Here is a 14,101-nt window from a genome sequence, read left to right as displayed (position 1 = left end):
CCCCCAAAAGGTCAGCACATAATAGACGTCCAGTTCTGATTTTTTTTTAAAAACTTAATTTGTCTTGGTTATCTTTCCAGGTAAAAAGGAGCTTCCTTAGCCCTGTACCACTGTGTAGTATTATGGGATTACGCCTGGTGAGTCTGGAGAACAGCCAGGAGGCCCCGTGTGGCTGGAGGGAGTGAAAAAGCGGGAGAGGGCGGGAAAGCTGAGGGTGGGAGAGCGGTGATAGGAGAGGACAGAACGACGTCTATGGGCTGCAGTGAGGACTTGGGCTGTTACCCCGGGTGAGGTGGGAGCCCTGGAAGATTCTGAGCAGAAGAGAGAAGTGCCTGGACATGAGTGCTCACGTCGCCTTCTGGCTGCTGTGGAGGGACCAGCCTTCGGGGAGAGGCGGCGGGAGCTGGAGCACCAGGGTGGAGGGACCGTATTGGTTCAAGTGGGACATAATGGCCGTGTCCGGGTGGGGGACTGAGAGGAGTGAGAAGTGGATGGATTCTAGGTAGACTCTGAAGCGGACGGGACTTGCTGTCATATCAGATCCGGGAGCGGGGGTGCGGGGGAGGCAGTCAGAGAAAGAGAGGGATTAGCGGTGCTCCAAAGTTGGGGGCCTTAGCACCTGGCAGGAGCTGCCATCAGATGGGTCTAGAGGACAGCGAGAGGGCGGGTTGGGGGACGCTCAGGAGCTCAGATGTAGCGGGGTGAGTGGGCAGCCCCTTGCAACCTCCAGGTGGGGGCATCCAGGAGGTAGGCGTCCTGGGCGCGGCCGCCGCGCAGTCCCGAGAGCCGCCGCCAGAGGGCGAGCGCGCCCCATCGCCCTCCGCAGCTCCGCGGGGCGCGGGAAGAACGGGCCCTGCCGCTTCTCACGGCCCCCGCGGCCGGCCGCTCCTCGCCTGGGTGCGAAATGCGGGCCACCGAGGTGCCAGGGCGCGGCTCGGACCCCCCCAGGCATCCCCGGGGCTCCAAAGCCTGGGACGCGGCTCCCACCCTCTTTATGTGTTTCCAACACTCCAGCCTCCACACCCGACCAGGCTGTTCCCACCGCCTCGAACGCCACCTCAAGGCTCTGCAAAAATGTCACCTCCTCAGGGAGGCCTTCTCTGACCACCCTGGGGGAAGAAGCCCCCGCCCTGACACCTGTAAGGCACATCCTATTTAAATAACTTCACACGGAAGGCTCTGGAATCCTCTTGTCTTGCCTGTTTTCTGCGCTACAGTTTCAAATCCACAGTGAGGACCCATTTCTGTCTTGCCCTCCGGAATCTCCAGGGCTCAGAATTATGCCTGGCCTCTAATAGGGGCTAAAGAAAAAATAACTAAAAAAAAAAAAAAAAAAAAAAAAAGAAAAAAATAACTAAAATGGTGTTAATCATAGTTTACTCTTGGTTCTACTGTATCAGCCTCTGTTCTAAGCTGCTTACGTGAATTATCTCGGGGGTCCTCAGAGCAACCCGCCCAGCTAGGGAGTGTTGATAACACGTTACACAGATCTCCGTAACAGAAGAGGAAGCTGAGGCCCAGAGTGGTTAAGGGGGTTGACAGAGGTTGCACAGCTCTAATGTTGCAATGCTGAGGCTGAAACCCAAGAAGCCTGGCTGCATTGTCTAGTTTTGCAAACTGGATGGATGGTGCCCCTGACCTGGGAAGAAGCCCCTCAGAGCCTCCAGGCATTGTGCCCCTGAGCCCGTGTCTCGAGTCACGCCTTTCCCGGTCCCCACAGCCCACCCACCACAGACCCAGCCCCCAGCCCCCCCACCAGGCTGGGGGGAGGGGTGGGAACTCAGCAGGCCTCAGTTTATTTTCCTCCCCACTGTGGGTTTGCAGAGGTGCCTCCTGAGCTGCCCAGCTTGGGGGCAAGCCGTTAAAAGCGGGTCCGAAGGGCTGAGACTCCCCTCATCAGACAGCAGGGTTGACTGCCCAGGACCCTGAGCCCAGTCCCAGACTGACTGACAGACGGACGGATGTTCCTCGGCCAGTTGATCGCTCTCCTGAGCCTGTTCAGTGGGGCCCAGCTGCACACAGGCTCTGGGAGGCCTGGATTCCTGGGTCCCCCATCTCAGCTCTGGGCTGCCACCAATCACACCCGGGCTCTGGGCCGAGGGACCCTAGGCTCCCAGGTACAATCCTCTGCCCTCAGCAGCTGGAAGGCCTTCTTGGGTCTGCAGAAAACTGGGCGGCTGGGGAGAGGTAGCCTGCACCATGGGCAGGAGGTGGCCCCCACCATGTCTCTGCCATTGAACCCGCAGGAAATGGCCCAGGAGATGTGCAAGGCTGTGCCATACACTCAGGTGAGGATGGGTCGGGGAAGGGGAGGGCGGAGTTTCGGCATGGGCAGAGAGCACAGACTGTGGTCCTGCACAGATCTGGGGTCAAGCCTCGCATCCTCCATCTAAATGTGTCCTAGCCTCAGTTTCCTGTCTTATAAAATGGGGCTTAAGCCTCTCCTACCCGACCATGCAGTTTACCTCCATCCTGTCTCTCACCCAAGTCTATTTTTCCATTTAATGGCCAGAGGGCACCTGTGAATACCGGAGTCCCATTCCCTCCCTCCTCCACTCAGAACCCTCCATGGCTCCCACTTCACTCGGAGCAAAAGCCATGTCTTTCCCAAGGCCCACAAGGCCCTGCACTCTCTGCCTGTCACCTCCCCGACCTCACCTCTTCCCACTCTCCCCCTCACCCACTTCACTCCTGCCACACCAGCCACATGGTTTTTTATCTGGACACACCCAATGTCACAGCTACCTCAGGGCCTTTGCACTGGCTATTCCCTTTTGCCTCTACCATTCCCCCCAACTCCCTGAGCATTCTGTGGCTTCTGCTCTCACCTGCTTCAGGTTTTTACTTAAACGTCACTTAAAAGTGCAGGACCTTCCACCCTGTTGCCCGTTTCCTGCTTTATTTCTCGCTGTAGAACACATCACCTAACATATATAACTGATTTTGTAATTACATTTATCATGTCTCCCTCACTAGGATGTCTGCTCCACCAGGACAGGGATTATATTATGCTTTGTTCACTTCTGTATCCTGATCTCCAGGCCTGTGAGCAGAACCAGGAACATGATAGGCCCTCAGTGTTTGTTGAATGAATAAATGAATAATAGTATTTGCCTCCTAAGGGCTATTGGGTGGTTGAATGAGACAGGGATGGGTAATGGGCATTCAGTCCGTGCTCCATAAGAGCTGTGGGAACTCAGAGCATGTGCCTAGAGCCCCAGCTTTGGTGCTCGGTGTACCTGGCTTCAAGTTAATGCCTTAACTGATGATTTCTGTGTGACCCGGGGGAAGTGGCTTCCCTTCTCTGAGCCTCATTTCCTATGTTTGCAAAAACAGACTTAACAATAGACATAAATTTGTGCACCGTGTTTGGAGCCATGCCCTACAAGGTGTCCGTTCCCAAGACCCTCTGACTCGTTATTCATTCAGCAAATTTTGGCTGAATCCAGGTAACACAGGGGTGACTGCATGGCCTTGGACCAGCTACCTTGCCCTGAATCCTGCCCCAGTTGTTCCATGCTGCCATGCACACTGCACCCAGCCGAGGGAACCCCTGGCCTGGGATCCAGCTGTGTACCCTCTCCCAGCTGCCCCAGGATGACACAAAGACGTTCTAAGCGTTCGAAGCCCCTTCAGCAGCTGTGTGGCTTTAGGTGAGGGACTGCTCCGAGCCTCTGTCTCCTCATCTGTAAATGAGGATCATAATGTTCCAGCTTGGAGCACTGTGGGAGGAGTGAGTTCGTCGGAGGTGAGCAGTGTGGGCCCCGGCCTGGTGTTAGGGCTCAGCAAGCGTTAGTTTTTGTTATGATGTGCCTGCTGAGCCTCTGGCCATAAACAAAGCAGAAAACGTCCCTGTCTCCAGGTAGCTTATATTCTAGAAGAACATCCAAAGAGACAAGACTATAAATTACTGGGAGCCCATGAAGAAAGAGATTGGCTCGTTGGGATAGAGACCACCAGGTGGTGATATTTCCCTTTGGGGGGCTTCTGAGGAAGGAACGAGTTGGGATGAGCTCAGGGGTGGGGGGAGGGAGGAGCTCAGGTGCCGGGCTCAGCAGAGGCAACAAGCCAGAGGTGGGCTTGCATTTGGCATATTGGAGGAGCAGTGAAGAGGCTGGGGTGGCTAGGGCAGAGTGAGGGGAGGGGGTTGACGAGGGTGGGCGTGGCAGGGCGGCAGGAATGCAGGGGTTAAATAGAGAAGGGCCATGATCTGGGGGTGAGTTGGTAGAGCCACTTAGTTGGAGGGGATCATAGGAGGAACTTTTATTGGACGCTGTGTGCTAGGCAAGGGGCTAAGGGCTTTCTGTTTAACCGCCCCCCCCAGGCTCCTGTAAACCGCCCCTTCCTGCCAACCCTCATTCCTAGAGGTGGCGGCAGATTCCCTGATGCCAATCCCCAGGCTACCTCATCATTGTCTCCTGCTTGGGAGAAGCAGCCCTTCCCTATATCAATCCTCTTTGTTGAAAGGGCTAGATTGATTTCTCTTTTTCCGGGCTGAACTTCCACGATTTCACAGGTGAGGAAACAGGACCAGAGAGGTTGAGTAGCTTGCTCCGAGTCACACAGCCAGCAGATGGATCAGCTCAGGATCAGAACCCGGGCCTCTCGAGTGGGGGTGGAAGTGGATGGGAGATGATTCTCCCCATTCGGGCCCCAGACTCCACTGCCCTTGACCCATCTCCCTGCCCCAGGTGCTCTCCCAGCCCGGCTGCACGGCCGTTCACCTCCGCAATCACCTCTGCTTTGGCTACTGCTCCTCCCTCTACGTTCCCAGCTCGGACCCCACCCCACTCGTCCTCTGCAACGGCTGCGTGCCCACTCGCAAGCGCCGGACACGTGTGGTCCTGTGGTGTCAGGCGAGCAGCCTAGCCTCCCGTCGACGGATGAAGATGTCTACTGTGCTGGTTGAAGGATGTCAGTGCAGCCCGAGGGCATGATCTGAGCTTGGTGGACAGACACACAGACGCACACAGCTTGGAGAGATGGGAGATGTGCCCAGAAAGACGCCGACCTGGATCATAAGCACTGGGTCAAGAGACCGGGGACACAGGGACAACCAGACGGGGCTCCGGAGTCCTTGCCCCGTTCCCGGGGACACCAGACGCATCCCCAACGGGGATCATAGCACACACTTACGGAGCACTCCGTTTGCCCGGCCCCACACTAAGCGTTTGACACGCACTACCTCATGTCATCCTCAGAACAGCCCAATGAGATAGGGGCTGGTATCATCCCATTTCACGGAGAAGGAAACTGAGGCTCTAAGAGGCAAAGTCTCCCGCTCCAGGTCACATGGCAATAAGTGACAGATCTGGCATTGGAATCCTAGGCAGTGTGGCAACCAATTTTAACCACGAGGCTGGACCCCCCGCCTCACAGAATGAAAGACACACTCCCAGCTACAGGGAGGACAGATGGTCTCACACAGACCAGGAGACACAGGGATGACCCCCATCCTCGGGACCCCAAGAAACCAAGGCAGGGAGGCCCATGAAGCTGCAGGGTGGGGGAAACGTGGGCTCCCCAAATCAGGGGCAGGACCTGTGTGATCCCAGTTGCCCCTCTTGCCCCACCCCCTCGTCTCCACCCAGCCCCACGCATAGCGTGGCATTAAACAGGAACCATAACGGTTGGCCAAGCCCAGTTGTGCGTGTGTGTGTGCGTGTGTGTGTTCCTCCAACTGGGGTTCCCTGGGAGCGGGTGGCCCTGTGCTGGGGTGTGGGCATCAGGGGTGCTCCCTCCTTAGCTGGGCACAGGGTCTGCAGCGCAGGAGGGCAGCCTGGCTTTGGGCGGCTGGAACCGGGGCCCTAGCAGATGGGCCCGTCTGGCACAGACGCGGGGACATGTGGTGCTGTCGGGGTTGCCTCCAAATGCCCCCCGGAGCGTGGGGCGGGGGGGGCGGCCAGGCCCCTCTCAGCCCTCTTCCTGCCTCAGGAAGGAAGGCCCCAGGTGAGGGGAGCAGAAGGAGGGGACCCGAGGAAACAGATGGGCCAGCAGGGCGTGGGAGCCTGTGACCTCTGACCCTACAGGCCTGCACAGAGGGGTGGGAACAGGCCAGGCTGCCAGCTCCCAAGGCCCTGCTCCAAGGGCCCTGGGTGGGGGAGGGCCGCGAGGGGCCCACAGGGGGCGCCACTCTCCCTCCTCCCTCCAGGGTTCCGTGCCAAACCCCAGGCCGAGTCCTAGTGGGCAGCTCAGCCCTGGCACCATGGCACCCCTCTCTCTGGCAGGCACGAGGCCCCTGCTCCCCCCCCTCAGCTGTGCCCACCTCCTGCCAGCCGGGGAGCCAGCTGGGAACCTTGGTGCCAGGGGGCCCCCGGAGTCCCTGCCCCCTCCTGGGCAGTGCCAGCCGGCCCCCACCCCCGCCCCCCAGGCCCAGTAATGGGTGGGTAATGAGTGCTGGGGGAGCGGGGGAGGGGCAAGGGATGCAGGTGCTACAGGAGCTGGCACGGGGGCCGCTAATCAGGTTTGCCAACGCCATCTGTCACCGCGCGAGCATCTGGGGCTCAAGGTGACCCTGTCACCCTCAGTTACAATTATGAGTTTGGCATCTGTATTAAAGCCCGCCAGCCGGCCAGGCAGGGGAGGGCTGGGGTGGGCACGGGGGTGCACGGCAAGCCCTGTCCCGGGGGTCCTGTTCCCAGGGGCTGCATAGCTGCCAAGGCACGGGGCTTCTCCATGCTTGGGGGAGTGCGTGTGTGTGTGTGTGTGTGTACGCGCATGTGTGTAGGCCTGTGCCAGCTCCCACAGTCCTGTGAGTGTGTCTGGATGCAGGGCACAGAACCCAGGGTGTCCCAGGTTTTTGTGTATCTCTGGGTATGGTGGCTGTGTGTGTGAGCTTGGTGGGCTGGGTGCGGGTGGGGTGGGGGAGCTCTGAGACTGCTTGGGTGCACAGACGGACATGGGTCCGTGTGCTGGGAGAGGGGCGTATGGCCGTTCCAGGTTTCTTAAGGTGATGCTGTGTTGCCAGGCTGTAAGTGTGTGTGTGTGTGTGTGTGTGTGTGTGTGTGATTGTCCATGTGTACCTGCAGTGTGTGGTGTTGTACGTGTGATGGTCACAGGCTGTATGTTTTGGGGTGTGGGTCTGCAATATCCTATTGAAGTGTGTATGTGTAAACACACAGGGGCGGCCACTGGGACCAACCCCTGCTGCCCAGGGTCTAACGTGGGAGGCTTGGGGAAGGTAAGGGGCTGGCTCTGAGGAGGGTTTTGGGCTCTGGGTTCTTGGATCTGGATTCCGGGTCCTTAGTTTTAGATTCTGGCAGATAGGATGTAGATGTTTGGATTCTAGATCCTGGGCATTTGGACCTGGATTTTAAATTCTGGGACCCGAGTTCTGGGATCTGGAATCTAGATCTTGGTATCTGGGAGTCTAGATTCAGATTCTGGATTCTGAGCTCTGATTCTGAATTCTGGGATCTGGATTTCAAACTCTGAATTCTGGGTCTAGGTTCTTGCTTCTGACCCTGGCTTTCGGTCTCCAGGCTCTGTGCTAAGCCTGGGCCTGTCCTCTCTGCCCTTCTATTCAGGCTGGGCCACTGGGCCGCCCACCATCTCCCCACGTGATGGGTGCAGGGACCACATATGGCCACCAGGGGACACCCTTGGTCCAGGTTTGGGCCAAGTTGACCCAGACAGGCAGAAGTTAGGGAAACACCCTGGCCTGGCTTGACCCAGCCCTTTGAGGCAGAGTGAGGTGGGGCTTCACTTCCTTCCGTTCCCTTCCCAATCTCCACCGCCGACAGGTGTCTGTATGTGAAACATGGAGAACTGGACCCTGCAGCCCCACAGACCCCCAATCTGGACCAGGGGACAGGAAGCCAGTCCGTGGGTCAGACCAGGGGGAGGGCATGTGTGTCCAAGGAGGTGTCACTGAATGTAGGGAGACATGTGCAGATGAGAGAGAGCACTCTGTGTCTGGGATGGGTACATATGACAGTGTTCCCATGAGTGTGAGCCTGTGTGGTGATGTGTGGCTGTGTGTGACCACGACCACATGTCTGGCAGGGTCCTTGTGTGATGGTGCATCTATGGGGCTCTGGTGTGGGGAAGTAGTCCCTGTCGTGGGTGTGCCTGACTGTAACCGTGACTGTGAGTGTCTCTGGGTGTCTGTGGATGGATCCGTAAGCGTCGCTGTGTCTGTGAAGTTGTCTCAGAGCATCTGGGCAGTGTCCCCAAGGACTGGATCTCTGTGTTGATGGTGTCTTGTAGTGGGTGTGTGAAGATGTGTAGGACAGAGGTTTGCTTTCTGAGAGTGTCAAGCAGGGGGAGGCGAGTCATGGAAAGGGGAGTGGAAAGAAAAATAAGGGGAGTGGAGAAGGGACTGAGGTGGGTGGGACCAGAGACCCTCGGAGCTTTCCCTTCATTTCCTTCCTGGGTCCCCCTGACCCTCCATCTGGCTGGGTCTCCTCCCACTTTTCAGCATCTCCGACTTTGTCTGGGGGTCCTGGTCTTCTGCCTCCTCCCGTTGCCAGGCGCTGCGCCGGGCACAGCGGGCCTCTGTTTCCCACCCAGCCTTCGTCTTGCATCTCCATCCCCTGCTCTGCCTCTCCTTGGCCCTCCTCGACTCTGTCCGGCTTTCCTCGTTTGTGCATTTCTCTCCATCTCTCAGGTCTCTCCTATCTCTGTCTCTCCGCAGCTGTCTCTCCCCCTTGTCTTCTAAGCGTTTTTCTTTTCCCATCTACGGCTCTGTCTGTCTCTTCCTACCTCTTGTCTCTCCCTGCCTTTCCATCTCTCCCCATCTCTGTCTTTCTCCGCCCGGTCTCCCGGTCTCTGCCGGCCCGGGTGGGTCCGGGTGGGTCCTGGACAGCCTGGCCCGGGCGCCGCGACGAACAATGCCCCATTCACGCGGCCCGTCGGCGCCATGGCAACGCGCCCGCCCCGCCCTCCCCGCGCGCGGGCCGCGCGTGCCAAGAGGATGCCATGGTTACGTCAGGCGCGTGCCCGCCCCGCGCGCCGCCGCCCCGCGCGCTCTTGAAGGGGCCGGACCAGCAGGGGGCGCCCGGCCGCAGCCTCTGCCTGGAGTTAAGAGGGACCGTCCTTCACCGGGCTTTCAGGGACTCAATGCCTCAGTTTCCCGTTCTCTAAAACGGCAGGGGTGGGCAGAGTGAGATTGTGGTGGATGCGTGCGTGCGTGTGTGTGTGTGTGTGAGAGAGAGAGAGCAAGAGAAAGTGAGGGAGACACAGAGATAGTCCATGAAGTTGCTTTTTGGGGGTGGTTGTGTGTGAGTTTGCATCTGAGAGTCAGTGGAACGGCATGTATGAACGTGTGGGTCCATGTTTGCACACTTATGTGGGTGTTTCATGAGAAGTAGCTTGAGGTTTGGAGGTGACTGTACGCCCATGTGTATGCGTGTGTGTTTTCATGCCTGTGCGTGATAGTGTCTATGTAGTTTGGGTGTGATGGTGTATCTGTGTGTTTGTGGTCGTGTGACTGAGTGTGTACCTCTGTGTTTGCATGTTGTGTGTGTGTGTGTTTTGTGTCTGTGGTTTGGGTGTGATTGTGTGTTTGTGGTTGTGAGTTCATGTGATTGTGTGTGTGCCTGTATTTGCATGTCTGGGGTGTGTGTGTGTGGTGGATGGCTGTGTTGTTGGGTGTGGTTTTTATTTTGTAGGACTGTTGTTTGTGTGTCTGGGGGTCCATGTTCACAGATTCATGTGTTTATGTGTGGAACTGGGGGTGGGCTCTGAGGACTGCTGGGGCTTGGCTGAGCCCCCCCCCCCTCACCTGAGGGCCTCCTGGCACAGAAGGGGGTGCCCAGCTGCCTGGGACCTCCGACTCCCCACAGGTTCAAGAGCGCCCCAGCTGATGAATATTCATGAGTCGGGGGGGGGGCTGGCACCCACTGCCTACAGCTGCGAGTCCATTAGCCCCCTGGCTCTCCACACGCTGACTGCAGCGGGGCGGCGGAGGGGGGGTGGTGTCAGAGTGGGCCTGTCCCTGTCTCCACGACTTGGGAGGCTGGGGGGGTATCCTAGTGACTATAGCGGGGGCCATGTCAGAATGCTTGGCTGCTTGTGGGGACAGCTAAGGGGCTGTCTCAATGTTGTGACAGGCACTGGGGAGAGCGACTGTTGTGTGACAGGATGTTCTTGTACAGTGGTGGCGGCTGTCATCCACTGTTTCTTTGTAGCTCTGTCCAGGGACTCTGGGTGTTGTGTGGCAGTGTGAGATGTGTGCCCGTCCCCTGCAATAGCGTGGCCATGAGTGTATGTCTTCAGAGAGCCTTTGGGCCCTGGGACGGGGAGGGTACGTCATTGTGTTGTTGGAATGACTGGTCTGGTTCAAACGTTGACTGAGGGACAGCTGTGTGCCACCGCCTGGGGATGGAGTGATCAGATCTGCTTCCCCTCCTTGTGACCGAGGGCGGGCAGTGACTCCGTGTGGCCACGTGGCGACCGCAGCTGCAGGGGCACCCGGACCGGGCGTGTCAGTGTGTCTCTGCCGGTCGGCGTGACGCTGCCGCGGTGCAAGGGTCAGCACGTCAGGCCGACCGGGAGGACGCAGGAGCCCATGTGGCTGAAGGCGTGTGTGACCAGCATTGTTGAGGGTGTGATGGTATTTCTGTGTGTAACAGCGTGGCTGAGGGTGTGACAGACAGTGTCGCTGGTTGAAGGTGTGACAGTGTGGCTCTGTGTGTGGTTGAAGGTGTGACAGCATAACTATGTGTGACAGCATGTGTGACAGTGTGGTTGTGTGTGACAGTGTGACTGAGGATGAGATAGTGTGGCTATGTGCGTGGCTGTGTGATCGAAGGTGTGACAGTGACACTATGCGTATGACAGTGTGTGTGATGACATGAGCCAAGGGGCTACGACTGCCCCACCCCCATCCCCAGGCGGCACAGGGAGCCCAGCTACACTGTCACACACAACTACACTGTCACATCCTCAGCCATGCTGTCACATACAGCCTCGCTGTCTGTCACACCTTCATGCTGGAGCAAGGGGCCTCATGGCATGAGACTGGCAGCTGCCCAGCCTGGGGACACACGTGGGCCTGAGGCAGGGACACCTGGAGATCCAACTGCTAGCTGCTCTGTCTTCTGCCTGCAGGCTGGGCTTGGGGAGTGGCCTCCAGATGCCGAGGGGATGGGTGTTGGGAGGGCTCCTGCGGTCTGGGGGACTCCAGCCTGGGCCCTGGTGTGTGGCTGGGTGGCCCCTGAGGCTTGGCTAGGGACATGGCGCAGCCAGCCTCACCCCCCTGATACCTACTCCCTGGGTCAGCTGGGCGGTGGCAGCGCACAGAGGCCCCATTCAGGAGCCCGGGCTAGGTTTCCAGGGCGGGTGGGGTGGGTCTCCTGCTGGCTGCAAATGAAACATTTCCCCAATTCCTTCCCTTTGCCTCCAGATGAGTGCTGGCCACAGGAGGCCTTGCTGCCTGCCTATCCTCGGCCCTGGCCAGGCTGTGCCCCTGGCCGCACGTGTGAATGTGCGCCTGCAGGCCTTGTGTGCAGCTGTGCCGGGCTGGCCTGCACACTCCCATTTGTGATTTGGGGATGTTTGTGTGTGTGTGTGTGTCTTTGGGTGTTGGTGTGACCAGCTATGTGTATGACCATTTGTGATCACAGGTGATCTTGCGTATCTATGTGTGTGTATATGTTGTGTGTATGTATGTGTGTGTGATCTGTATATCTTTGTGTGATTTTGTGGGTGCCACATCTCTGGATGATTTTTTTTTTTTTTAGATTTTATTTATTTATTTGAGAGAGAGAGAATGAGAGACAGAGCATGAGAGGGAGGAGGGTCAGAGGGAGAAGCAGACTCCCTGCCGAGCAGGGAGCCCGATGCGGGACTCGATGCGGGACTCGATCCCGGGACTCCAGGATCATGACCTGAGCCGAAGGCAGTCGTTTAACCAACTGAGCTACCCAGGCGCCCCTCTCTGGATGATTTTGACAGCATCTGTGTGTGGGGCCAAAGAGATTTGTCCCGTATGAGATTTTGTGTGACTACGTGACTTTGGGTGGCCTTGTGTGTATCTGTATAACTAGGCTCAGGGAGATTCTAGGAATCTGTACAACTATGTCTCGGTATGTTTGAGTGTGTCTTTGTAAGTTGGTGTATATTTGAGTCTCTAAGGCGGTCTGTGTGTCGGTGAGGGTCTTTGTGTGTCACTGGGGTATTATTGGTGTTACTCTGTGGATGAATCTGGGAAGGTCTGCGTGGGATTCTCTGTGTGGATGTGTGTGTGTGTGTGTGTGTGTGCGCGCGCACTACTCTGGAAGAGTGTACAACAGTATCTCTGGGTGATCCTGTGACGGTGTGTGATTATGGCGCTTTATATGACCTCCCCCAGAGGAGGAGGGTCTGTATCTTTGTGTGTCTGAGTATGCCTCTGTGTCTTTGTGATTCTCTTGTGTGTGACACATGGTCCCAGGTGTCTGGCCAGGTGTGCCTTGGGAGCAGGGCCCGTAATATCTCGGGCTCAGACCCCCTTAGGCGCTCCCAGCTTGGGGTGAGGGCAGCAAGCACAAAGCTAGGCCCCCCGGCTTGGGGCACAGATCATGCCTGCCAGTCTGGGCACGGGAAGCATTAGGCCCTCGTGGAGAGTGAGGATCCCTAGTCCTGTCAGGAAGGCCTAGAACACCCCTCTCGCCAATCCTGGCAGGATCCACAGGCTAGCTCTTGACTTATCCTGTGTGCCAGATGTTTACCCACATCCCCTGAGAGGCCTGCCCAGCTGCCCCGAAGCCTAGCAATGCCTGGCCCCGCCTTCAGTGGCCCAGGACCTGGCTGCCAGAGCCCAGATGTTTCAGCGCCCTCCTCTCTACCAACCCCCGGCATCCTGGCCAGGTAATGTTACGGGCCTGGTTCCCAATCCTCCCTCCTCCTCATCCCCCCTCACACCTGCATTGTAAGAACACACCTGCTGCCAGTGGCAGCCAGGTGGGCAGTCCCGGCAGGGAGGAGTGTGGGGGGTTCCAGCTGTGGCATCCCAGCTGTGCCCAGCCTCCTGGCAGCGCCCTCCTCCCCCACGATTTCTCGAAGGCCAGGTGTGCCCTAAGACCTGGGTTCTGTGGGGGAGGGAGAGGGGGAGGGGGGCATGGGTGTCCTCTAGGGCAGTCCCCCCCTTTTTTTTAGAGCGGCCCCTTTGCCTCATAAAAATCCTCCCAGGGGGCAGCTGTGGAGAGGCGAGCAGAGCGGATGTGTGTGTGTGTGTGTATGTGTGTGTACAGGGGGGGGGGTGTTGTGGGTAGGGGGAGGGGGTCTCACCATGTGGACAATTCTGAGTGCAGATATATGCATGAACATGGGGGTCAAGTGTTTTGTTTGTGTGAACGTGAACGGATGTAGTTTGTGACTAGATAAGGAAGTGAGTGTGTATGTGTACACAGTGGTGTGAGAGTGTGTGTAAATGGAAGAATGGGTACTGTGTGTTTAGGAATGGAAGGAGGGGTGTTGTGTGTGTATTTGGATGTTGTATGAGTAGGTCTGTGTGTGTGTGTAAATGGAAGGGTGGATGTCCTGTGTGTGTGTGTATGGATGTTGTGTCTGTGTGTGTAAATGGAAGGATGCGTGTCCTTTTTTGTGCGAATGTGTCTGAATGGAAGGATGGGTGTCCCGTTTCTGGGTGTGTGTCTGGATGGAAGAATGGGTGTTGCCTGTGTGTGCGTCTATCTGTCTGAATAAAAGGATGGGTGTCCCCTGTGTGTATGTGTGTGTGTCTCAATGGAAGGATGTTATGTGTGTGCATATGGATGTTGTGTGTGTGTATGTGTGTCTGAATGGAAGGATGGGTGTTGCTTCTGTGTGCGTGTGTGTGTGTGCAGCTGAATGGAAGGATGGGTGTTGCCTGTGTGTGTGTGCGTGCGAGTATGAGCAGAGGGATGAATGTTGTGTTGTGAGTGTGTATGTGAACGAAGGATGGATGGTGTGTGTGCGTGTGCAAATGGAATTGTGGTGTGGGTGTAAGTGGGTATGGGAAGCTGGTTCAAGCACAGCCTGGTTTGGGGCCAGAGGCAGGACCAGGAGGGTGATAAGGGAGGGTAAGCATCTGCCAGGCCTCGTGTCAAGCGCTGGGCACACAGTAAGAAACAAGACAAAAGGCCCTGCCCTCCGAGGGCTGACATTCTCGTGGGGGTCCCGTGTAGGTGGGGTCTGG

At 57.4% G+C, this 14,101-nt stretch overlaps 1 protein-coding gene across 1 annotated transcript; it reads left to right on the top strand.

The window, feature by feature from the left end:
- Nucleotides 1-1,961: 1,961 nt before the first annotated feature.
- On the top strand, nt 1,962-4,937 carry DAND5 (DAN domain BMP antagonist family member 5). Its single transcript, XM_021705554.1, has 2 exons — nt 1,962-2,288; nt 4,692-4,937. The coding sequence occupies exons 1-2, from the start codon at nt 1,962-1,964 to the stop codon at nt 4,935-4,937; spliced, it is 573 nt and encodes a 190-aa protein (XP_021561229.1).
- The last annotated feature ends 9,164 nt before the right edge of the window (nt 4,938-14,101 follow it).

This window comes from Neomonachus schauinslandi, chromosome 1 (assembly GCF_002201575.2).
Source record: "Neomonachus schauinslandi chromosome 1, ASM220157v2, whole genome shotgun sequence".
Classification (NCBI taxonomy): domain Eukaryota; kingdom Metazoa; phylum Chordata; class Mammalia; order Carnivora; family Phocidae; genus Neomonachus; species Neomonachus schauinslandi.
Note: the sequence above shows the minus strand (reverse complement) of the source record. Positions and strands in the feature narration are given on the sequence as shown.